This window comes from Carcharhinus amblyrhynchos, chromosome 28 (genome assembly GCF_965287045.1).
Source record: "Carcharhinus amblyrhynchos chromosome 28, sCarAmb.v2.hapA, whole genome shotgun sequence".
NCBI classification, from domain to species: domain Eukaryota; kingdom Metazoa; phylum Chordata; class Chondrichthyes; order Carcharhiniformes; family Carcharhinidae; genus Carcharhinus; species Carcharhinus amblyrhynchos.
Window position 1 is genome coordinate 33,004,161 of NC_137351.1, and position 27,113 is coordinate 33,031,273.

A 27,113-nucleotide genomic window follows, 5' to 3' on the forward strand; every position below is an offset into this window, starting at 1 on the left:
TCCAACGGTATTGGGTTAATAGCTAGATCAAAGTTTTAAAATTCATTTATTAGTGTCACAAATAGGCTTACATTAACACTGCAATGAAGTTACTGTGAAAATCCCTTTGTTGCCACACTCCGATGCTTGTTCGGGTACACGGAGGGAGAATTTAGCATGGCCAATGCATCTAACCAGCACATATTTTGGACTGTGGGAGGAAACCCACACAGACACGGGGAGAACGTGTAGACTTCGCACAGAGTGGCCTAAGCTGGGATTCGAACCCGGGTTCCTGGTCCTGTGAGGCAGCAGTGCCACCATGCGTGATTGGCAAACAGACTAGAAGTAACAAGAACAACAACTTTTTTGTACAATGAGTGGCGAGGATTTAGAATGCATTTTCTGACCAGGTAATGAATATAAATTTGAAAGTAGCTTTCAAAGTGGAATTAGATAAATACTTGAAGGAGAAAACAACAACAAGGAAATGTTGGGACAGAATGGCGTGGGACTAATTGGATTTGAAAGACTTGGTACAGACTCAACAATCTAAATGGCCTCCTTGCTAAGGCATTTAAGTTAGGCAACCCTGACCTATACAAGAAAACCAAATATGATCTAAGGAGATCCAAAGATGCCAAGAGATAGTGCTGTACCAAGCTTGAGTACCAGGCTAGCCACACGGATCCCCACTGACAATGGCAAAGTCAGCAAGACATAAAAGGCATAAGAGGCAACAAGAGGAACATATGTAAAATGCAGCCCTCCCTGATGAGCTCAATGCATTTTATGCCTGTTTTCAGCAAGCGGTCAGCGAGAGTACACCCTCCACCCCAAAAGCCTCAGGTGAACCTATAACCTTCAACATCATTGTTCCTACATATTGCCAAACTGTGTGGCCTGGGGCTTGGTCCTTATCCCATGAGTGGATCCAGAACTTCCTAACCCACAGGCTGCAATCAGCAAGGATAGGCAACATCTCCTCCACGATCATCCTCAATACCAGTGCCCAGCTATGTCCTCTGCCCCTTAAAATGTTCCCTATACACATACCTGCGACTATATGGAAAATTCTCCTCCAACTCGATTTTCAAATTTTCTGATGACATCACCATAACGGGTCGGATCTCAAACAATGACAAGATGGAGTACAGGAAAAAGATACAGAATCTGGTGAAACGACAATAATCTTTCCCTCAATGTCAACAAAATGAAAGAGACAGTCATCGACTTCAGGGAGCATTGTGGAGGACTTGCACCTGTCTACATCAATGGGGATGAAGTAAAATGGTCTAATTTCTAGGTGTCCAGGTCACCAACAACCTGTCCTGGTCACCCCATGTGGCACTATAATTAAAAAGCCCACCAGCCCCTCTACTTTCTCAGAAGTCGAAGAAAATTTGGCATGCCTGCTATGACTCTCACCAACTTTTACAGATTCACCATAGAAAGCATTCTTTCTGGTTGTGTTGTGCTGACAACCAATTTAAAATTGTCAGTCAGAGTCGCAATCGGGCATGTGTGTGTATTGTTAGCCACATATATTCATGCACAGGGCCCTGTTCTTTATACACACGTATACATATTCACCTGTTTCCACTTTAAAAAAAGGACAGTGGTTCACTGGTTCATTCCTCAGGCCAATGCCTTGACCAGAGTTAGGCAGCCGAATTTATATTGCAAACAAAGCTTGACAATTAAACGGTGCATTTTACATAGCAATGCCACTATCAGGGTCCACTTGCCAATCAATTAGCACTCAGAGTGTGAAGATGCTGCTTTCCCTGGCATTGGTATTCTTGCAGGAGCAGGGGGACCTGACTGTATTTGTTAATTAATAACTGAGGCTGAAAGTTACTTTCATTGAATGTAGCAGGTCAGGTGGACAAAGCAATTAATAAAGCAAATAATATCTAGGCTTTATTAATAGGAGCATAGAGTACAAGAGCAAGGAGGTTACGCTGAACTTATACAGACACTAACTCAACCTCAGCTGGAATACTGTGTACAGTTCTGGGTGCCGCACTATAGGGGAAACTACATTTTCACACGAGTGGTTCAGGTCTGGAATGCACTGCCTGGAAGTATGCTGAAGGCAGGTCCAATTGAGACATTCAAGAGGGCATTAGATAATTACTTGAATAGAAATAATATGCAGGGTGATAGGAAAAAGGTCGGGGAATGGTACTATGTCATAATGTTCATTTGAAGAGCCAGTACAGGCAAGATGGGCCAAATGACCTCCTTCTTCACTGTAACAATCCGTGATTGTCCTGGTGAATGCAAGATGAACAACTTTGACAAAATATTTTTTTCTTAGATGATTAATTTTGGTCTTCTCCCCAGGTTCCCATCATCACTGAGATCAGCCATTCCAATTAACTTGACTGGTAGCAATAAATTATTAAGCACAAATATGTACGGGCAGACAACTGCACAGTGGTAATACCACAGGAATCCTGGCTAAGGGTTTGGGAGCACAGGTTCAAATTCCACCTTGGCAGCTAGTGGAATTTAAATTCAATAAATTATTTTGTTAGATTAAAAAAAGCTACTTTAATTAATTGTGATCATGTGAAAACACATCTGGTTCACTAATGTCCTTTAAGGGACAAAATCTGCCATCCTTACCTGGTCTGACCTGTTTGCCCTCTGAAATAACCGAGCAAGTCACTCAGTTGTAGCAAACGGAGATGGGCAACAAATGCTGGCCTCACCAGTGATGCCCACTTCTTAAAAAAATACAGCAAAGACTATGGCTTTTTACAATAGTCCAGCTTAAGTACTTGTGTTCTAGAGTTAGCCATGTCGCTTGCCAAGCGACATCATCTCTGGAATTCTCTGCCCGTTGAAGTGGTGGAGGCTACCTCGCTGAATATATTTAAGTCACGGGTAGATAAATTTCTGACAGACAAGGGAATTAAGGGTTATGGGGAGAAAGCGGGAAAGTGATCCACTTCATATCAGCCATGATCTTACTGAATGGCGGGGCAGACTCGAAGGGCTAGATGGTCTACTCTTGCTCCTATTACTTATGTTCTTAAGCTGTACTGGTTACCAACAATACCCGTGTCTATTCAACAAAATGGAAAATATCCCGGGTTATGTCCTGTCCATGAAAAGCAGGACCTATCCAATCCAACCAATTGTTGCTCATTCAGTTTCCTCTCAATCGTCAGCAATGCAATGAAAGTTAACAATGCAATACAGCAGCAGTAATCAACAATAATTTGCTTCCCAATGCTCAGATTAGGTTCCATCAGGACCAAATCAGCTCCATGTCTCAGTACAGCCTTGGTCCAAACGTGGACAAAGCAGAATTCCAGAAGTAAAAGAGGGTCACTGCCCTCAATATTGAAGCAACATTTGACCAACTGTGGTGTCAAAGAACCCAAGTAAAATCAGGGAGAGAACTTATACTGGTGAAAGTTAAATTGAGCATATCTAACAGGACTTCCACAGGGTCCTGCCATTCTTCTTCAGCCACGCATCCAGACTCTGAAGATCTGGGCAGCAGAAGATTTGGCCGCACATTATGGGCAAAAGTGTAACTTAATGATTTATTCAAAATTATCAAAAATTAAATAGGACACAGACAGATTAATTACTTCCACTTTATGGCAAAAATCTTTATCACAATTAGGAACACTACAAAGTTAAGTACGGTATTGATATTTAATATCAATAGAATCTAAATCATAGGTTCAAGACTAATTAAGTGCATCGCAATTTGTTGTATTTAGCTAGATTTTCAGTCCAAGCTCACAGTATGACTATCAAAGTTAATTTTATTCAACAAATATGATGTATGGGTAGTTATTATGGCTGTCCCCTAATCTTGTCCTTCATAATTGATTAGCTTCTGTGACACTTGCATTGTTCAGTGACTTCTTTCTTTCACTATTCTCTCATTCCCAAGCTTATTTTCCTGTAATGTTTTACCATGCTTTCCTCTGCGTTTAGAGGCTAAGCAATGATATACTTCAAATATTTTTACTTTTGTTCAACCAAGCAATAACCCAAACTACTCCTAAGCATCCAATTCTCTCTAAAAGGTTGAAAAAGGCTACAATTTAATCTCAGGTCTTTTTCAGCATTTGCAGATACTTTAGAAGCTCATTGCAGCTCCCTCTAAACTTTGCTCTACCTTTCCACAAGCAACATGCAAATTTCTGTGAACTGCAAAAAATGACCTTACGTATGTTACCTATTCTAAAGGTAATTCCACTACAGGGCATAACTGATAAAAACAAGAATTACCCTCGTCAAATCACTTGGACCCTTGTGTGAGTTCTCATATCAACGAACCAGATGCACATTAGAAATGATAATTGCTCAGTTTCTATTAGTTTCACAAAGAACAGACATCTCCTTGGTGGGCCACAGATATCATAACCTTTTCCGTCATTAGAGTTCCCTCAAGGGCTGTTAATCCATCTAAGATAGCACAATGGCATATCAATTAATGTGTTAGGCTGCTTCTTTGTCAAGGATGGCAGCAGAGTTTTGTTTGGAAGTATGTGCTGCTCTGGAATTTTTATTTGTACTCAGAATTTCAAAGTTTATATATTAGTCATAAGTAAGGCTTACATTAACACTGCAAGGAAGTTACTGTGAAATCCACACAGTCGCAACACTCCGCCGCCTGTTCAATGCGCCTAACCGGCACGTCTTTCAGACTGTGGGAGGAAACCAGAGCACCTGGAGGAAACCCACGCAGACACGGGGAGAACATGCACACTCCACACAGACAGTGACCCAAGCCGGGAATCGAACCCGGGTCCCTGGCGCTGTGAGGTAGCAGTGCTGACCCACTGTGCCACCCCAGCATGCAACGATTTTCCTTCCAAATAGGTTTTTTTACACAGTGGGGATTTTACAGCTTCACTCAAGTAAGACTGGAAATTCTTGCCCGAGGTCAACCGACATTTCCGCTGTCCACCCCTTGCCCACTCCAATTCCATGGCAGGCAGGGTGTTAGAATTCCGACAATCAAGTTCAAAGTGATGACAGAGAATACCAAATATTTTGAAACTAAATTAAATGCTTGAGACGGAATACAAATAAACATCTATGGGACATTATGACACTTAAGAGCATCAAAGACCCTTAATGTTTGGGAATGGTTACATTGGATCTAGGATCATGACATCAAGATAAACTTTCTGACAAAAAAAACCTGCTTTTTTATGCAATTGTTTTCCTGTGACCCTTTGTCAGTCCATTCTTGCAGTGCATGGAGGGCACACTTTGAACGTGCTATTACCTCCCAGCTACACACCCAATGCTTCCAAACACATTGTTAAATTCCTTTCATCCCAGTTTCTACTCTTTCCAAAGGACGACAGTCTTGGCCAAAGTCATATCTTTATAGGTTTGATTGACACATCTCTACTTGATCATGCTAACTTTTCTGCAGTATTTGACACAGTTGCTCAAACTCGCAGATCCATCCTCACTCTTTGGAGCCATGGATGAGATTAGCAGCTCATTAAAGATCAGGAATAGAACAAATGACTTTTTGGTTATCCATTGTTTTCATTACATTCATTAAAGAGTGGTAAATTTAATTTCAACTAAGTGTTCCAACTTGAAAAACATATTGTGTTCAGCTTACATTGCACTTAGCTAAATAGATGCATATGACAGGATTTAATTGTACAAAAAGGAAATGCCAACTCTTTTCTCAGCAGTTTCAGGATTCACCACCTTACTTTTAGTAGACTTTCTAATTCCAACACTAACCTTTTCTGTTAGGAACGAAGGCTTATAAGCACCATCAGTGGAAGTATTGCCTGTTCCCCTTAAAGACTTCATATGTGAGACAGCCATGCGTAGAATGGTCAGTTTATCGGGTTTACGTGCTAAAGCACTGCACGTTGGCACCATGTCAGACAATTCTGTGATATAGGCAGTCATCTTATTTCGGCGCCGTCTCTCAATTTCACTGTGATTCTCTCTGCAGATTATAACATAGTATCATTTAGAATAGTGATAAACTATTAAGCAAAATTACAAAATGGAAAGACAATCCAGTTACATCTGCCAGTAAATTATTTCAGTGACACTATCTTGTTTCAGGTTTCCCAGCTACACTGACATGGTAGAGCCATAGCGTTAATAAAGCTGAAATTAAAGAAACCTCTCAAAAGGTTAAATTAAGAGGACAGCAGGACTTGACTATATATAGAACCCAGACAAAATGTCTCAACCAGCATGCTCCAGATAATGAAAGCAAGATCTGACATTTCAGTTGTCATTCACTCCTATCCTAGCTGAAATAACTTGATTCGTTTGAGCTCAGCAAGCTAGTTGTCAGGGTGATCTGCTTCCTAGCATTAGAATCAAGGATAATGGCAGAAGTACATATTCACGGTCAGTCAAGCCTAATGGACTTTAATGGAAAGGTCTTCACTTGACCGAGGAATTTAGTTTTCTCAGCTAGATGCAGACCCCCAGGGAAATAAAGCAAAAAGGGAACATTTAATTTGCTATCCCAGATACTACAGTTCTTTTTTGCTATGTTGTGTTGTTAAATAAAGTCTAGAATTTCTATTTTTGCTCAGTCACACATAACTTGAGTATAAACCACTTCTTGATTTAATCATCTATTTTGTCTTACCAGAGAGTTCATCAGTTCCACCTACTGAAAGATTGGGGAAATGCATATGCAAGTATATGCTGCCCTGTCTGTATGACTAGTGTAATGATGTGGAGATGCCGGCATTGGACTGGGGTAAACACAGAAAGAAGTCTCACAACACCAGGTTAAAGTCCGTCAGGTTTATTTGGTAGCAAACGCCACTCGCTTTCGGAGCGCTGCTTCTTCGTCAGGTGAGTGGGAGTTCTCCCATTCACCTGACAAAGGAACAGCGTTCTGAAAGCTGGGGGCATTTGCTACCAAATAAATCTGTTGGACTTTAACTTGGTGTTGTGAGACTTCTTACTGTGACTAGTGTAAACCAGGAGGATGAAACAATCACAGAGAGAGGCATTTGGTAGTGCAAACTAACATAAACAGCATGAGGTCCACTTATGGAAGCAACTTGTGCCAATGAACATGTGAGAATTTCTATGGCAGCTCTAAAAATTTGTAACAGACATCAAGCTGATTTCTCTTTAAACATGAAAAGCACTTCACGAAATTGCGTAACTGACAGTTAAATCATCAACTTGTTCTAAATGAAAGTATTTGCATATTTCTGATTTGTATTGTACTTACTTCAGAATGCCTAATTCCCTATACAAATGAAGCATGTAAACAACATAATTTAAAAAAAATTATTGACTTTCATAATTTTGCATAAGCAACTTTACAATTTTACAGAAATACTGGCAAATGCGCTTTCTCCTCACACACTACATTTCCATCCATTTATTTCAACAATTGGCTGAACTAGTTCACTATTACATTATATTGATCCTCCACCAAATTCTCAGAACTTTTTGTAATAAACGTCTTGATTTTTATACCAGAACATTATTCTATGTGACAAACAAAATTGCCTTCAGGTAAATTGAATGAGTACTGAACTGTGATGACTGTCATCAACGGTAACAGAGTCTATAACTCACAGGTACACTTTGTATCCCATTAGACTGTACACCACATCTTCTGTGCGCATGATTAATCTATTTCATTTTTAGAACAGTATTGTAAACCACCTCAAAAATTAAATGAAATGGAGAAGTTTATATAAAGCAGACTTTTGCTTAGAAAGCAGTTCATGAAAGCCAGTAAACAAAACCCACATTTATTTGCTTCACATCACAACTTTCAAACAACTACCCGTATAATGAATGGCTATGAATGCATGGCTGTTGTGTAGGCAAAAACACCATACGTAGCAAAATCCATTTGAAATAAAAGGAAGAAAAATGACAAATTAACCTGTTTTGGTGGAACTGTTTAAGGCAGAATTGTTGCATTTCAGAAAAACTCTCTGGCCCATTTCCACATGGTGCCAACACAGGGAAAGGCAGACAAAACCTCAGTTTAACAACATTCAAAGGGTTCCTGGCAATGCAGAATTCAGTAACTGAAAAGTCAGCCCAGAATATATTCATGCCTTAGATTGAGTCTTAAACCCACAGCTTTTAGAACCAGAGGCATCTGTGCTAATGACTAAGTCAAGCTGATGTGCCATTCCTATCTGGATTCTACAGTAAAAACGCCAAAATTTTTTCATAGAAATTATTCAGTTCAAGATAGTCAGCAGAGATCAAGAAATTATTCTAATTAATTCATAAAATCCCTTTGACAAATAACCAAATGCAACCCACCAAAATTTGCATGCTGCACATAAAGTATAATATCTTTATATGTTGTAAAAAAAAAGGCACTGCATGATACGTCAAAAAATCAACCGAAAAATCATAATTCCTCCTGTTATATGCTCACAGAAACACTGATGATATATATCTTTACGCCTTTAAAGAGACTTGGTCAGGTTCTATTAGCATACAAAGGGTAATTCAATAAATATAATCACATTTATATTGATGACAAAAGGCAATGTCATGTGATTAGAGAGCATTTAAGTTTTCCTTACCTCACACATCAAAATAACGGCTGTATGTTTCCCATTTATAAGAAATGCAGACCTCAACCAAATTTAAGAAGATATTAAAATTGCTTTGGATGCCTTTTGCTTTTTCCTACCTGTCCAACTTTTCTTGTCATCAGCAATGTAGTCATCATCTAACCTGGAAGCAAAATCAACTCTACGCTAAAAAAGAGTGAGTTGGCTTTGTGGGAACAGGATGAAACGGTTTGCTTTGGCTCATTGCTAAACCCATTAGGGTCACTCCTACCTTGTACCTTTTTCTTTATCATCAAGGATCTGAACTGCATACCTACAAAACAAAAAGGCAGTCAACTCAACAGGAACTAAAAACAAAGCTACATACATTGCATGTTAGCAAGAACAACAATCACTGCATGATAAGTACAAAACTATATGCTCAAAGATATAATATTTAGAATTAGAAACCGCCATCAGAATAATATCATGATGGAGAGGTATATAAGCATTTAACACGTACGCTTTGGTTATAAAAGAACATTGAATAATAAAAGAAATACGTTTAACAAATTAATTTGAAAATCTTAAAAAGATATAAACAAGGAATGCCTCTGTGTATGCTGAATTTATGCACCTCTTTATAGTCAATAATCAAGCATGGTACACAAAGAACTGGGAGAACATTATACATGGTGTTGAGGCAAAACCATCGGAACACTCCACTTCGTAACAAGACCACTGATTCAAAATCCAGCAGGTTAGATGGATTGGCCATGCTCAATTGCCCCTTAGTGCCCCAAGGTGCATAGGTTAGATGGATTAGCCATGCTAAATGTATGGGGCCTGGATAAAATGCTCTGTCAGAGAGTCCATGCAGACTCGATAAGCCAAATGGCCTCTTCTGCACTGTAGGGATTCTATGATTTGCCCAGTCCATTCTCAGCATTGGCTTTATAATTTTACAGATGTAGTAAGTCTAGGCAAATGTACTGAAGCAGATCAAAGTGCAACATGATAGGTGTATATAATTTGAGAAGAATTTTACCCTCGGTATTGAAATGTTTGTAATGTTCTGAATCTCAGTCTCTGGAGAAAATCTGAATATCATCATACTTTATTGTAAGAACAATCTGAAATGTTTTGTAAGGCGTCTTTTAGATTTTATGAATAAACTACATTTTTGCAAAAATAAAAAAAAAACTGCCCTTGGGAGCTGCCGGCCAATCCGATGCCCAGCAGTTCTCCACTCTCAGAAGCAGCACTGGGTCAGTGGCCACTGCGGGGACTGAAGCTATTCCACGGTGAAGATCGCTGCTGGAATCAGACACCAAGAAAAGGGGGCAATCAACGCTAGTGAGGTGGGAGTCGTGATCAATGGGGCAAGGGGAAAAAACATGTACAGGCATTATATAGCCCCAGGGGCTATGGGCCACAGGATGCCCAGGCTAGCACCTCCAGACTATCACGGTTACCTGGTATGGGCACCACATTGTCATTGGTATTTGACTGGTATTTTAATCCAGGAACATAGGACTGGGGAGCAGGAATATGCCCTGCAGCCCTAACTGACCACTAAAGGCCCTCAGTTGTCCCAAGGTCAGACAGGCTGCAGGAAGCTGCTGGTAAAATTCCAGCAGAAGCAGGTAGCTAATGGGCATGGTGTTTCCCCTCCTCACCTGCCATTTCCAACTGCTTCCCAACTTGTTGCTAAGTGGATTTGGGGGAACGGGGACTGGGGGGGAATGGTTGTTGTGGATGTAAAATTCCAGCCCATGAAACAGAATGCTTTCAGAGTTGCTCCTATTCCTCCACTCTACACTAATCACATTTTCTAACAATACAAATACAGGGAGGAACAAAAGGTCTTCTGTGCTTAGATCCTACACTTACTGTATTTAAGTGGACAGTATTACAGGTCTAATACCACCAATCCAGAAAAGTGCAAAATGTCAAGACAAAGGATGTGTACTTTGATAATTTGCAAATAGATTCCAGAATTTACAAATTGTTAATCTTACTAAATTTCTAATGGCATCTCCACAAAAGCCCACAAGGTCAACTCATGTCACCCATGGTTCCACCTTTACTTCGGCCTTCATACGCAAGCCTCAAATCATCATCCAAAGAATAGGTTAACTATCGCACGTACAACAACAGCAATAACCTTTTATGGAGATTTTTTTCAGTACTCAGCAAAAATATATTCCGGTGATAAAGAAGGACTGTAAGAAAAGGGATAACCAGCTGTGGATAATGAAGGAAATAAAAGAGAGTATTAAATTAAAATCTGATGCGTAGAGAGTGGCCAAAAATAGTGAGGAATTAGAAGATTGGAAATGATTTTAAAAACAACAAAGAGCGACTAAGAAAGCGATAAAGAAAGGAAAGATAGATCATGAAATTAAACTAGCTCAAAATATAAAAAATGATAGTAAAGGTTTTTACAAATATATAAAAAGGAAAAGAGTGGCGAGAGTGAATGCTGGACCCTCGGAGGGTCCCCACGAGAGTGGGGATTTAATAGTGAGAAACAAGGAAATGGCTGAGACTTTAAATAAGTTTTTTGCGTCGGTCTTCATGGTGGAGGACACAAATAGCTTACCGAATATTAACGATCGAGAATTGGTAGGAGGTGAGGTCCTTAATACAATTACTGTTACTAAAGAAGCAGTGCCTGGTAGACTAATGGGACTAAAGGTAGACAAGTCCCCGGGCCTGGATGGAATGCATCCCAGGGTACTGAAAGAAATGGCAGAAGTAATAGCAGATGCGTTAGTAGTTATTTATCGAAATTCACTGGACTCTGGGGAAGTGCTAGCTGGTTGGAAAACAGCTACTGTTATGCCGCTGTTTAAAAAAGTAGACAAAAGGCGGGTAACTACAGGCCGGTTAGCTTAACGTCCGTAGTTGGGAAAATGCTGGAATCCATCATTAAAGAAGAAATAGCAGGACACCTGGAAAAGAATGGTTCGATCAAATGGACGCAGCATGGATTCACGAAGGGGAAGTCGTGTTTGACAAATTTACTGGATTTTTATGAAGATGTGACTAGTGCGGTTGACAGAGGGGAAATCGATGGATGTGGTGTACTTAGATTTCCAGAAGGCGTTCGATAAGGTGCCTCACAAAAGGTTGCTGCAGAAGATTAGGGTAATTAGGGGTAAAGTGTTAGCGTGGATTGAGGATTGGCTATCTAACAGGAAGCAGAGAGTTGGAATAAATGGGTGCTTTTCTGGTTGGCAGTTGGTGAATAACTGGCGTGCCGCAGGGATCGATGCTGGGGCCTCAACTGTTTATCATACACAGATGATCTGGAGGAGGGGACTGACTGTAGGGTAACAAAGTTTGCTGATGACACGAAGATGAATGGAAAAGCAAATTGCGTGGAGGACGCAGAAAGTCTGCAGAGAGATTTGGATAGGCTGAGTGAGTGGGCAAGGACCTGGCAGATGGAGTATAATGTTGGCAAATGTGAGGTTATCCACTTTGGAAGAAATAATAGTAAAATGGAATATTATTTAAATGGTGAAAAATTACAACATGCTACTGGGCAGAGGGACCTGGGGGTCCTTGTGCATGAATCACAAAGTCTCAGTCTGCAGGTGCAGCAGGTGATCAAGAAGGCGAATGGAATGTTGGCCTTTATAGCGAGGGGGATAGAATATAAAAGCAGGGAGGTCCTCCTACAACTGTACAAGGCACTGGTGAGGCCGCAACTAGAGTACTGTGCGCAGTTTTGGTCCACTTATTTGCGAAATGATATATTGGCCTTGGAGGGAGTGCAGAGACGGTTCACCAGGTTGATACCAGAGATGAGGGTATTAGCTTATAAGGAGAGATCGAGTAGATTGGGCCTGTACTCATTGGAGTTTAGAAGGCTGAGGGGGGATCTTATGGAGACATATAAGATAATGAAGGAACTAGATAGGGTAGAAGTAGAAAGATTCTTTCTAGAATCTCTTTCTTTCCAGAACTAGAGGACACAGCCTCAAAATAAGGTGGGGGAGCCGGGGGGTTGGGGTGCAATTTAGAACAGAGTTGAGGAGGAACTTCTTCTCTCAGAAGGTAGTGAATCTCTGGAATTCTCTGCCCATTGAAGTAGTAGAGGCTACCTCGTTGAACATGTTTAAGTCACGGGTAGATAGATTTCTGATCGATAAGGGAATTAAGGGTCATGGGAAGCAGGTGGGAAAGTGGAACTGATCCACTTCACATCAGCCACGATCTTATTGAATGGTGGGGCAGGCTTGAGCAGCTAGATGGCCTACTCCTGCTCCTATTTCTTATGTTCTTATGACCTGTATTTATATAGTGCCTTTAAAGTACCCCGCAGCATTTCACAGGAGCGTTACAAAACTAAATCTGACACAGCCACATAAGATTTAGGACAGGTCATCAGAAGCTTGGTCAAAGGGGTTGGTTTTGGTGAGCATTTTAAAGGAAGGAAGGAGAGGTAGAGAGGCAGAGACACAGAATGGTTTAGGGAGGGAATTCTAAAGTGTCATGCCTTAGCAGCTGAGGACATAGCCGCCAATGGTGAAAACAGTTAAAATCAGGGATGCTCAAGAGACCAGAATTGGACAAGGGATTTGTGGGGCTGAAGAAGATTGCAGCAAGAGAGACAAGTGAATCCAGAGTAAACTGAAAACAAAGATGAAACATTTGGGCCTTGCTTAAGTGAGAGTTAACGTAGCTCAGCAAGCATAGGAATGATGGACTTGGTGCAAGTTTGGACATGGGCAGCAGAGTTTTAGTAACCTCAAATTTTGCCAGTGGAATGGCCGGTATTGCACTGGAACACTCAAGTCTTTAAGTAAGAGATGCACGGATAAGGATTTCTGCAGGTGAACAGAGGCAGGCATTTAGCCAAGCAACATGACAAACATGGCAGTAATGATGGAACTCATCTTGGGAACACAGATTGCCAACAGTCTGGCACAGTCTCAGACAACTGGCACAATGAGAGACAGAACTCACGTACTTTCAGAAAATGTCACTGAGGGAAAGGATATAACAAATAGCAGGGCATGCGAAAGGGAACCATTGCAGGTAATTCTCTGGCTGTGAGGCAACAAAACCCTAACCTGCACTTGCACTATGACCTCTGGAGTGTCCAAGGATTTATCCTTAGTCCCCTCAGCTATCTTATCTATATATTGTCTTTCAGAGATGACATCTGAAAACACATCAGTTCCACACAGATTTCAACAGCACCAACACTCCACCACCTCAGATTTGTCACACTACTTTCCTGATGCAGTACTGAACGAGCAGGAATTTTCTCCAATATTGGAAAGACAGAAGCCAAGTCTTCAGTCATAAGAACATAAGAACATAAGTCCCCACCATCAAGCTCACTCCCTAGCCATTAACTCACCTACCACCTTGAGCAGATGGCCTGACATTTCCTCAAGTCTCTCGGTATCAAATTCTGTTTGGTGGCTCTCCTGAACCTACATCTAGGTTCACCACATCTTTATTTATTCTTGACCCACTTGGTGATCACAGTAAAAAAGACCACTTTATATTAAAAAGGAGCTTCCCATTTCAGGTGAAATACCAGTAAAACTGCCCATAATGTACTGGGCAATTTGGTTTTGGCATTACATGGCACATGCTTCAATACTTGCAGTCCCCCAATTCACCTACCTTGAAAATTTGCTAGGTCCTTCTCCATCTTCATCGTCAAATTCCAGTCTAAGGAAAAATATATTGCAATCAAAACTTTCAATCTATTGAAGTAGCAAATTGAGAAAAGACTTGTCACCTAGCTGATCACCGGGTATTGGCTGGGCGAATAGAATTACCATCTTACACCATTTCTTACCACACAATTTCAATCATGCCAGGCCTAAATGTTCTCAGTTTGAAAGTTGTTATACTTTTGTAAGCGTGACAATTTTAACCTGTCCAAAATATATGAAAAACGTCAGAAAAGTATAACATTTGAAACAAACACAAACAGCAGCACATTTATTATGAGAGGAATTTTGTAGTCATTCCACAGTTGAATAACTTTTGCACACCCATGGTATTTGTAACCTCATTTTTAAAATTTGCCCATGGATGTGAGCACCACTGGCAAAGCTGTTTTTTTACTGCCAACTTCAAGTTACCTTTGAGAAGTTGGCACTGACTATAGCAGTTTATGAGGGGTAGGTACATCCAGAGAATTGTCCAGTGAGCCAGGATGGTGTGGGATGACAATATAGACCAAAGTCAGGATGCTGCATGGCCTGGAAGGACACATGCTTGTGATGTCATTCCTAGTGTGGGTTTTGGGATCGGAATGTACTGTTGCTGCCATGCTTTTCGCAGATGGCACACGCTGCTCCTACCTTGTGTCATTGTTGGAGGGAGTGAATGTTTAGTATGGTGGATGGGGTGACGATTAAGATAGATATTTTATCCTGAATAGCGTTGACCCATTTTGGTCTGTCCAAGGTTGCTTTTTCCCATTGTATTGAGATTCAGCTTGCAAGCCCCAAGGTTGGCTTTCAGATTGTCTTTATTCCTAAATTTGGAATGTCCTCTTTGCCCTCATTGCAGGAATCCTTCATGAGAACCACATGACTGACATTTAACAGTGCTAAATTTTGAGGTTTCATGCCATAGACTGATCACAGACTTTCATGGAGAATCTTCAGGTCAATTTTTATCAGTAGCTGATATTTTTATTAATTCGTGCAACATAGACATCGCTGGTTGGCCAGCATTTATCGTCCATCCCTAGTTGCCCTTGAAGAGTAGTTGAGGGTCAACTACATTGCTATGGTTCTGGAGTCACACATTATGCCAGTCTAAGTAAGAATGTCCCTAAAGAACATCAGTGAACCAGATGGATTTTTTCGAAATCGACAATGGTTTCATGAAAATCAGCAGATTCTTAATTCCAGATATTTTTAATTGAATTCAAATTTCACCACCTGCCGTGGTGCCACTCGAACTCAGGTCACCAGAGCATTAGCTGAGTTTCGAGATTAACAATCTAACAATGATACCACTAGCCTTTGCCTCCCCCACATTTATTGCCAAAGAGCCTTAAATCTTATCTTCAAAGGCACAATACTCCTGACACGCTAGTGATCAGATCACTATTCCACATCCCAAAGGTACAGTTCAGCATGGTGACGCTGTGGTTAGTACTTCTGCCTCACAGCGCCATGGACCTGGGTTTGATTCCCAGCCTGGGTCATCGTCTGTGTGGAGTCTGCACATTCTCCGTATCTGCATGGGTTTCCTCTGGGTGCTCCAGTTTCTTCCCACAGTCCGAAAGGTGTGCTGGTTAGGTGCACTAGCCATGCTAAATTCTCCCTCAGTATACCCGAACAGATGCCGGAGTGTGGCAATTAGGAGATTTTCACAGTAACTTCTTTGCAGTGTAAGCCTACTTGTGACAATAATAAGTAAACTAAACTTGCTTGCTACCACAGTGAGTAAAGCGCACATCCTTGAGGTCTCTCTGTCATACAATAACTTAACCCAGAATGCACCAATGTTTAGCTCTAGGGTACTTCCATGTTATTTTCAATTTGTCTGCTTTCTGGAAGACAGTCTGGGGTTCAAGGGTTAGGAACCACTAGGATGGTGAAGAGAGCTGAGGTTCCCATATGGTCAATTCCTCAAGTAGCTTCTCCTAATCAAACTCTTTCTGCCCAGCTTCATGTTCCAGTCCCTGTTTGACTGAGGTATGAGGCAAGTGTTTGGTGCCTCTAAACCAGACAACTCCAGATTGGTAAAGCTTGTCAGCGTTAATTTACAATCTGTCTAGGAGGAAGTAACTCTGGTGGAAAACTCCCAGCTATGGGTTAGCTCGCAAGGTATACACCAGCTGACAGTATAGAAGATCACAATTCTGCCAATGGGCTGGATGGTGATGGCAGGGTAGATGTGGCTATTCAGCCTGCTCTTCTAGGAGGGGGACAATTCCAATATCAAACCTGTATCCCTTCAGCTGCTATGTTTTGGCACACATTGCAGCAATGTATTATTAGCTGCCTTGAACGAGGGATTGGGAGAGGCTCTGTGCAAACTCTACCCACTTAAATACATTCAACGTGAGGGTTGTTTAGTAAGTCATCAACTAAAACATCAGACATACTAAGCCTTGCGGCAATGGGGTAGTGATAATCTAGGGATACTACTTACAATCTTCAGTCATAACCCTGCATACGGGTGGCCTGAAGGTGATGGTCACTTTCCACAATTTGGGGCAGATGTGGAGCTCATATCTACTTGAGATGACAGAGTAGACTTTCAGGCAGTGATGCTCTCCCTTATCCAGGGAAGGGGGAGAAAAAGAACCCTAAACAATGCCTGCATTCTCTGCCATGACATGGAGATGCCGGTGTTGGACTGGGCTAAACACAGTAAGAAGTCTCACACCATCAGTACTTCCTCAGAGCGGACAAGCTACATCTTCGCCGGAGCCTTCAACATGTCATTAATGAAGACGAACATATCGCCAAGGCCATCCCCACATCTCAACTTCTTGCCTTCAAATGACCGTACAATCTCAAACAGACCACTATCTGCAGCAAACTATCCAACCTTAAGAAGTGACCACGTCGCCACACAATCCTGCCACAGCAACCTCTGCAAGACACGCCCGGATCATCGCCATGGATGCCATCATCTCCCGTGACAACACCATCCACCAGGTACACGGTATATACACTTGCAACTCAGCCAACATTGTCCACATGATACGCTGCAGGAAAGGATGTACCAAGATATGGTACATTGGGGAAACCATGCAGACGCTACAACAACGGATGAACGAACACAGCTCGACAATCACCAGGCAAGAGTGTTCTCTTCCTGTTGGCGGATACTTCAGCGGTCACAGGCATTCGGCCTCTGATCTTCGGGTCAGTGCTCTCCAAGGCGGTCTTCACAATACACGACAACACAGTGTCGCTGAGCAGAGACTGATAGCTAAGTTTCGCACACATGAAGATGGCCTCAACCAGGATCTTGGGTTCATGTCACACTATCTGTAACCCCCACGACTTGCCTGGGCTTGCAAAACCTCACTTACTGTCCTTAACACTCTCTTCAATCACATTGTCTGTACCTTTAAGACCTGATTAGCTGTAAAGACTCGCATTCCAACCATTATTTTGTAAATTGAGTTTGTGTCTTTATATGCCCTGTTTGTGAACTGAAACCCCACTCACCTGATGAAGGGGCAGCACTCCGAAAGCTAGTGGCTTGTGTTATCAAATAAACCTGTTGGACTTTAACCTGGTGTTGAGAGACTTCTTACTGTGCATTCTTTGCACCGGTCAAATTACTACTCCTGGCTGGTCATCCATTTACCACAATCAGAATATAATGATAATGAGTAATCATGTTCTTATGAAGCTTGATTCATGGACTGTCAGAACAGTTCTAAACAACAATGAGACTGGAGCACAGAACAGCCTCCATAGCCAGTATGTTGGGCAGCTAGAGCATCTAGCCACGCAAAGCAAAACTAGGCTCACTTAGGGGTCTCAATTTGATAAGGTTGGTGCAGGTTGCACATTCTATTGGATTGGAATGTCCAAGAACCAGTCTCAATGTTGCAGCACGGCTTTTGCCATTTGATCTGAACTCATATGCAAGTTTGACTGACCTCCCATGGGGATTAGCAATCGACTCATGGTTCTTCATTTAAATCTTGCCAGGAACCAGCATGCAACACTCACTTGCGCCTTTGCTTCAACAATGACATATAGACAACATTAAGGAAGCATTCTATGATGAATTCAGTGTGACATTAGTGTGCCTTTAAGAGCTTATTTTAAAATCAAATTTTAAATGCAGCTCTCAGTGTTGCCGAGTTGTGTGTAGAAGTCCTTTTACCGCTACTTAAATGGGTTTGTTTATTTTTACTTTGGGATCCTTTATGACCCTACATTATTAGGAAGAAGGTCATGTGTTTTGCACAGTTTTTTTTTCCCTTCCTAGTGAATTTACAAGTTTCATTTAGTGTTTTGGCTGGCAGCAGTTTAATTTAGAAGAGACATCAAGCTGGAAAGAAATGTTTTTCTCTCCCTCTCTCCCTACTTTTGGAAATTCTGCTGGTTAGCTGAAAGCAAGGCTTCTTGCCTTTCTGGAGTAGGGAATCTGTTGTTGGTGGCTCAACCAGAGCCTCGCCGATATTCTGGGAAGTTGTTATGACTCCAAACCTGTCAGCGTGTGCCTCAAAAGAACTGCAGTATTCATGCAAAGGACTCAGTCCCAGTGTCTTGTGAGCACTAGTCCTTGCTGTGTTAAACCTGTGGAACGGGTTTTTGCCTATGGGAAGTTCTTGTTTGATTGGAACAATTTCAATATATTTGTTAAGGGTTATACATTATCCTAGTCGTTCTGTTTTTTTTGTAATTGATACAAGTTATTGATAATTTTCTTTCCATACATGGTAACTATATTCTTAAATAAACTTTGTTTGATAAAAGCTCCTTGATGGGTCAGGTGAATCATGCCTGAAAAGAAACACATCATGCTTATCCTAGCCAAATTCAAAGTACAAAACTTACGATCCAGGTGGGCTTCAGAAAACACTTGGAGTTTCTGAGCTGAATCATACCAGCAAGATAATTTGTGGAGAACCTCACCAGGACAAACTCATCATTCGTAGTGATTTCAATGCTCGAGTGGGAGAAGAGTACTTAGACGCCCTTCTATTGGCAGAGCAAACTCCAATGGCCTGCTCCTTCTCTGAAAGTACAGTGTGTTGGCTTTAGGATAGCATATATTAGAAAAACATACACTGGTGTTTCTAACTGAGCAACAAAAACCCCCCAAAAAATTACATAAGAACATAAGAAATAGGAGCAGGAGTAGGCCATCTAGCCCTTCGAGCCTGCCCCGCCATTCAATAAGATCATAGCTGATCTGAAGTGCATCAGTTCCACTTTCCCGCTTTCTCCCCATAACCCTTAATTCCCTTGCCTACCAAAAACCTATCTATCCGTGTCTTAAATATATTTAGCAAGGTAGCCTCCACCACATCAACGGGCAGAAAATTCCAGAGATTCACCACACTTTGAGTGAAGAAGTTCCTCCTCAACTCCGTTCTAAACTGCGCCCCCCTTATCTTGAGGCTGTGCCCTCTAGTCCTGCTGTCCTTTCTGAGCGGGAAGAATCTCTCTACCTCCACCCTATCCATCCCCTTCATTAACTTATACGTCTCTATAAGATCCCCCCTCATCCTTCTAAACTCCAACGAGTACAGACCCAGTCTATTCAGCCTCTCTTCATAGTCCAACCCTCTCATCTCCGGCATCAGCCTAGTGAACCTCCTCTGCACTCCCTCCAAGGCCAAAATATCCTTGCGCAAGTGCGGCGACCAAAACTGCACACAGTACTCCAGCTGCGGCCTCATCAGTGCCCTGTACAGTTGCAGCAAGACCTCCCTGCTTTTATATTCTGTCCCCGTCGCTATAAAGGCCAGCATCCGATTTGCCTTCCTGATCACCTGCTGCACCTGCAGGCTGGGTTTTTGCGACTCATGCACAAGGACCCCCAGGTCCCTCTGCACCGTAGCATGCTGCAGCTTTTCGCCCTTTAAATAGTAATCCCTCCTACTATTATTCCTGCCAAAGTGGATAACCTCACACTTGCTAACATTGTACTCCATCTGCCAGGTCCTCGCCCACTCGCTGAGCCTCTGCAGACTTTCCACACCCTCCGCTCAATTTGCTTTTCCACTTATCTTCGTGTCATCAGCAAATTTCGACACCCTACACTCAGCCCCCTCCTCCAGATTATCTATATAAATGGTAAACAGTTGAGGCCCCAGCACCGATCCCTGGGGCACTCCACTAGTCACCAACCGCCAATCAGAATAGCAAGCTGATGAACATAAATTACAACTTATGTTCATCAGCTTGCTCTTTGCAATTTTTTAGCATTTAAAGAAAAGGTCACGCTTAGACAAGCATGAATCATTTAGAAATTTTAAATCAATTACTTACAGGAAATAAAAATACATTGGGCACTTTAATAAAACAATCTAAGTTTGTACCCACAGTTCTTAAACTTCTAGCAAAAATGAACACAAACGCTGAACATGACCCCATTACCCAAGCTAGGTAACGCCATCGCCAAAAATACATCATGTACAATTATTTTAAATACTTGTCTTGCGTAATCTTCTTTACTTTCAATGTAAACTGGGGAAAAAAATGGAAAAAGTGAGATATTCCCAAACTCTTGGCATGCTCTTTAATACTGAATAAGTGTTCCAGGAGACATTTAAATGCTTGACATTTTTTACAAATCCAAAATAAGAATGTTACCAGAAACTAAAATTGTTATGATGGCCACAGGAGATTAATAGATTTCGCAGTGGGCCTTGTAGAATATGAGCTCCCCATTAGGCGAATGGAGGCTCCCCCAGTAGGAAAGGAGCATTAGGGGGTTTAACCCAGCCGGTTCCACTCAAGCCAGTGGCCGCTAGACTCGGGGCTGACCTGCACGCTGGAGCTGCTGAATAGCTTTACGAACACACTGTAAATAAAGAGTGATTGGTGATGGAAGACTGGCCTTGCATAAGATTATTACAAAATCAATCCATATAAATTGAAATTTTAAATGTTTGTGGTCATATTAATTTAGTTAAACGTTCGACTGGGGCTTTTAAAGGCTCAACTTAAATTTTCAGTTTTCATTGGGAATCTGCATCACGAACCGGAATCCCACAAAACACAGACCAATATCACACGGACTTTTGACTCAAGGGGCACCTGAATGAGCCCATCTTCTGTGATAGTTGGCCTTTCTCACATCATAATTTTTTTAACTTGTGACAGAATAGGATCTCTGGCTGCCTACTGCTTGATTTGCTTAGCACTCGCTGGAGATGGAGCAAATCTCCATATTAAGAAAATCATCTCGGGAGCAGACAATACCTGGGTTGGCAAATCCAATAAAAGGAGGCGACCCAATGAATAACATTATCCTTCTCTGCTCTGTGCACAATATTGTATTGGTACACTGACAATGTAAGCACCCAGCACTGTGTTCTTACTGAGGCCATGGAAGGAATATATTTTAATCTCGCTCAAAAGACTCAACGGCTTGTATTCGGTACATATGGTGAACGAACGATCATAGAGGTACTAATGGAATCCTTCCATCATTTCACAATAGCTATATCTTCTTTATTCAACTGTGAATTCCCATGATTAGCTTTTGTCAGCGAACTAGATCAAGCTATTGAGTTAGATGATCAGCCATGATTAAAATGAATGGGCCAAATGGTCTACTCCTGATCCAATTTTCTATGTTTCTATGTTATCAAACCTACAAATGACCTGAACTTGGCCACATTTCTAGGCGCTTAATCATTCAAACTTTCCCTTCCACAAGAGATAAGCATTTTGCAGAGATTGAGGCCTCAATACTCCATATTCTGCCTGAAAAATGCACTTGCTCCTCTTTGGATCCAACCCAACTTCTGAAAATCTTTTTAAAAATCAACCCCGATGGCTGAGGTGCTCCTCCTCGGTCTTACCCATAATTAAAATGTCATCCAAGTAGACTGCAACAGTTTGTCCATTGTCCTTTGCAAGATTGCTAGACTAGAAAATGCAAGGTCGCTAGAATACAGAATACACCAAAAGCCAAACAATTATGCTTGAACAACCCTTTACGGTTGTTGATTGTCATTTACTGCTTCAAATCTTCCTCTAGCAAGAGTTGCTGATATGCCTGACTCATGCCCAGTTTTCAAAATGTCTTGCCCCCAGCAAGAATTGAAAACAGATCACCTTTGCAATGGGTAAACATTCAGCTTGGAAACCTGATTAATGGCAAGTTTGTACTCCCCACTTATGCACACAATACAAAGAACAACACAGCACAGGAACAGGCTCTTCAGCCTTGCAAGCCCGCACCGATCATGTGTTCCTAACTAGACCATCCATTTGTATCCCTCTATTCCCAGTCTGCTCACGTGGCTATCTAGATAAGTCTTAAATAATTCTAGCGTGTCTGCCTAGACTACTCTGCTTGGTAGTGCATTCCAGGCCCCCACAACCCTGTGTAAAATACATCCCCCATATATCTGTATTGAACTTTGCCCCGCCAAAGTACCATCACTTTTAAGAACAGGAACAATCGAAGCTGCCCAATGTAAAAACTGAATGAACTCATCATTCCTCACCTCTGCAGCTGCTCCAACTACTCCTCCACTTTGCCTTTTAGAGGGCACAATCCTGTGACTGACACAGCAAGGAATAGGCTAAGGATCTAAGAATAACTTTACTGCAGTGCTCTGCAAGAACCCAGTCTGTCTTTGAAAACCTCAGAATATTACTGAATGATATCCTTTGTCACTTTTGTATAATTTATCTCACCCCAATTCAACTGAATTTTCCTGAGTTGGTCATACTTTGGTACACTGGGACCATGATGTTGAGATGCCGGCATTGGACTAGGGTAATCACAGTAAGAAGTCTCACAATTTTGTCCCTTGTGACTCACCTGACAAAGGGGCAAACCCCGAAAGCTTGTGGGTTTACTATCAAATAAACTGGTTGGACTTTAACCTGGTGTTTTGAAACTTCTTACACTGGGACCATGCCTTTTTACCACCAGAAGCCATGCTCTTGCTCCTTGGCTGTTTTCAATTTGCACCTCTAACGCGCTACGCAATGATACAGTCTCACTGCTGTACATCCGAAGTTTGATTCCTCTACGGTCTGGTGCCTGCTTAGAGCTCCAAGTATTCCTGAAGGTCTCCTCACTGATTACTGATGCAGAGGTTGTCCACCTCCATCGCGATTTGTTTACCATCAATCTCCACTGTAGCATAAATAGGCTCTGCACACATATTAAACATGTTGTAAGTGTCCTCCTCTGCCTGGTCTGCCCTTTCCAAGGATGCATCGTCGATTGAGGCTTCCTTACCTTTGAAGTCCTCAGCTGAGCCTTCAACTTGCTCTTAGCACCTTAGCATTTCTTAGCTAGCTAGCCCTTCTTGTTGCAACGGTGACAAACGGCATCCATAAACTTGCAATGATTTACATAGTGTGACTGTCCATACCTAAAACACTCCACTGTCTTCATCTTTTTACTTGCAGCCTCTTTCTTTACTTTATACGGTGCACCTGCCTGCGTGGCGCCAATGGTCTTCTGAATATCTTTTGCATGACTGGAAGTCATTTCCATGCCCTGCAAAATTTCTAGAATCTTCTTGAAGGTAAATGTGGTTTCTCCCAACAAACACCACTGAATATCATAAGAACATAAGAAATAGGAGCAGGAGTAGGCCACCTAGCCCTTCGAGCCTGCCCCGCCATTCAATAAGATCATGGCTGATCTGAAGTGAATCAGTTCCACTTTCCCGCAGTTCCATCATCCTTGTTAATGCCACAAACTAGTCTGGCTCGAAGCATCTCTTCCAAAACTTCCCCAAACTCAATGTTCAGAGAGCTGGCATAAATCAGCAACAACGTTAATGACACACTGTCTCGTCTTCTGAAAATTTATGAAACTTGAAACGTTGAACAATCACCGAGGGCTTAGGACTGTGGTGATTCTGAACATGCTGATCTAAAACTGCAAATGAAATGTCCTCCGGCTTCCAAAGAGTAACTACATTTCTCACTAGCTTGTAAGTCTTTACCCTCCAGAGTCAAGAGAATTGAATGCTTTTTCAAAACAGATTGCAGATGAGGCAAAGAAAAAGTGCTCCAACCTTTCCATATATTCAGTTCAATCCCAGTTCTTTCACAAACTTACTGATCATCCATGGTGTTGCTAACTTGTCTTCTGTTGGCAAACTCACAAAACCCACAGATTAGAGCTCTCGACTGCCACTCACATGGCAAATTAGCTATATTTTATGTCCTATGCTCTGAATTCATTTTATTCTGTCACCAAAAAGATAACTTGCCCACAAAAAGATAATCAGAAGGTATTGTGAGAGTTAATCTTCTTTTAATATATAAAAATAATGAAATTTAAGATACAATACGCACTCAGAATGGGGAGCAGCTTGTTAAACACTGAAATATCAGCAATGGAAAAAGAATCAGAACTAATGGCAGTTAATATACAAGTATACACACGTGGCAAAAGCAATCACTGACATGTCACAGCAATTACTGCTAACATCAGCAATGGATTTAAATAAGAAGGTGCAAAATAACACTCAATAACAAACTCCAACAGTGATATCCTAGGGTTAAGTGGTTGGCCTCTGACAGTCACAACCATCTTCCTTTGCCTTCAGCACCATTTGAACAGTGGAGAATTTTCCACCTTATCCCTTTGACGTCAATTTTACTACACCTGCATGGTGCCACATTCGCGTCAAATGCTGTCTTGCAAGTAAGGGAAGTCATTCACTTCACCTCTGGGGTTCAGTTCTTTTGTCCAGATTTGCACTATGGTTGTGATGTGGTTACGGTCCCAGTGGTCCTGGCCAAACCCAAACTAAAATATTAGGTCATTGTTACGTAAATGCCAGTCAACAGCACCTTCCATTACTTTACTGATACTTGAGTGTAGATTGGTGGGGGGGGTTCTGGCTAGACTGGATTTGTCCTGCCTTTTGTGGACAGTTTATACCTGGCAATAGGGCCTGGGTGGGATCGTAGTGGGTACAGACTCGATGGGTCAAATGGCTTCCTCTGTACTGTAGGGATTCTATGGACTCTATGAACAACTGGCTACTTTAGATCTGGTATTATCTAATAAGGAAGGATTGGTTAATGGCCTTGTAGTTAAGGAGTGATCACAGCAAGGTAGAATTCCAAATTCAGATTGGAAGAGAGAGGACAGAGTCCCATACTCAAGCTTGGGCAAAGGTAAGTATGCAGGCCTCAGAAATATTAAAGGGGAGGACGGTAAAAGAAGTGGCAGTTTTTAGGAAGATATTAAAGGTGGCACAGTGGTTAGCACTGCTGCCTCACAGTGCCAGGGACCTGAGTTCGATTCCCAGTTTGGGTCACTGTCTGTGTGGAGTTTGAACATTTTCCCCATGTCTGCCTGGGTTTCCTCCGGATGCTCCAGTTTCCTCCCACAGTCCGAAAGACGTGCTGATTAGGTGCATCGGCCATGCTAAATTCTCCCTCAGTGTACCCGAACAGGCGCTGGAGTCAGGCGACTAGGAGATTTTCACAGTGGCTTCATTGCAGTGTTAATGTAAGCCTACTTGTAACACTGATAAATAAACTTAAACATTCAACTAAGGTACATTCCTGAGAGGAAGAGAAATTACAAAAGGGTGAAAAATCATCCATGGTTTCATGAGAATCTCAAGGACAGCAAGGGCATATAACACTGCAAAGGTTAGTGGCAACAAGCAGGATTGGGGAAAACTTCAAGCGCTAAAAGGTGACCAAATGCAGTATCAAAAAAACTAAAATGGACTATGAAAGAAGGCTAGCTGAAAACATAAATACTGACACCAAAAGTTTCTATTGATATGTAAAGAGGAAGAGAATAATGAAAGTCAATGTCGGTCCTTTAGATGATGGAAATAATGGGGTAATAATGGGAAATTCGGAGATGGCAAAGGCACTAAATCAATACTTTGTCTCTGTTTTCACAGTAGAAGATAATAATTCTGTCCCAAAAACTGCAGTTAATACAGTGGAACTTAGTGAAATTACAATAACCAGGGAGAAGGTACTCAGTAAACCGAAGGGTTTAAAAGTACACAAGTCCATGGGACCTGATGGCCTACACCTTAGGGTGTCATTAGATGTGATAACAGAGACGATGGATGCATCAGTTGTGATATTCCAAAATTCCCTGTATTCTGGAAAGTTACCGGTGGACAGGAAACATGCTAATGTGATGCCCTTATTCAAGGGAGGAGCGAGGCACAAAGTTGGAAACTATATACTAGTCAGCTTGGTAGGAAAGTTGCTGCAGTCAATCATTAAAGAGGGCGTGACTGAGCATCTGGAACAGCAAAGCTCAATTCACCAGTGTTTGCACAGTTTTGTGAAGGGCAAGTCTTGTTTCATAAATCTTTTCGAGCGCTTTGAGGATATAACCAGCAAGGTAGAAAATGGGGATCCCATGGATGTGATCTATATGGACTTCCAGAAGGCATCTGATAAGGTGCTACACAAGAGACTAATTCAGAAGGTTAGATCCAAAGGGGTTGGGCGTAGAGTAGTGGCTTGGATTGAGGACTGGCTGATTGATAGAAAGCAGAGGGTTGAAATAAATGGCTCCTTCTCGAGTTGGCAATCTGTAACTAGTGGGGTCCTGCAGGGTTCAGTTCTCAGACCACAACCATTTACAATCTATATCAATGATCTACATACTGGGACAGAACGTAACATAGCGACATCTGCTGATTACATGAAAATAGGTGGGAAAGCAAGCTCTGATGAGGAGATTAAAAGTTTACAAATGGATATCGACAGGCTAGGAGAATGGGCCAGAATCTGGCAGATGGAGTTTAAATTACTATTTAAGTGGGAAACAGGTGTCTGTGCAGAGGGATCTGGGTGTCCTTGTGCACGGGTCTCAGAAAGCGGGTATGCAGGTGCAGAATCTTATAAGGAAGGCAAATGAAATCTTGGCATTTATTGCAAAGGGCCTGGAGTATAAAAGTAGAGAAGTGTTGTTACAATTGTATAAAGCATT

At 41.7% G+C, this 27,113-nt stretch overlaps 1 protein-coding gene across 5 annotated transcripts in view; it reads right to left on the reverse strand.

Moving 5' to 3' along the window:
* The window catches only part of arnt2 (aryl-hydrocarbon receptor nuclear translocator 2), a 369,880-nt gene that overhangs the window by 310,431 nt on the left and 32,336 nt on the right, over window positions 1–27,113 (reverse strand). For 3 of the 5 annotated variants that reach the window (XM_080214131.1, XM_080214130.1, XM_080214129.1), the window contains exons 2-4: window positions 14,157–14,204; window positions 8,797–8,838; window positions 5,728–5,941 (exon numbers count right to left, since the gene is read on the reverse strand). In XM_080214131.1, coding sequence (XP_080070257.1) covers window positions 5,728–5,941; window positions 8,797–8,838; window positions 14,157–14,204 — 304 coding nt within the window. Of the gene's footprint in view, window positions 1–5,727; window positions 5,942–7,204; window positions 7,223–8,796; window positions 8,839–14,156; window positions 14,205–27,113 lie in introns of all 5 variants that reach the window. The other 2 variants (XM_080214132.1, XM_080214133.1) reach the window with 2 other exon arrangements.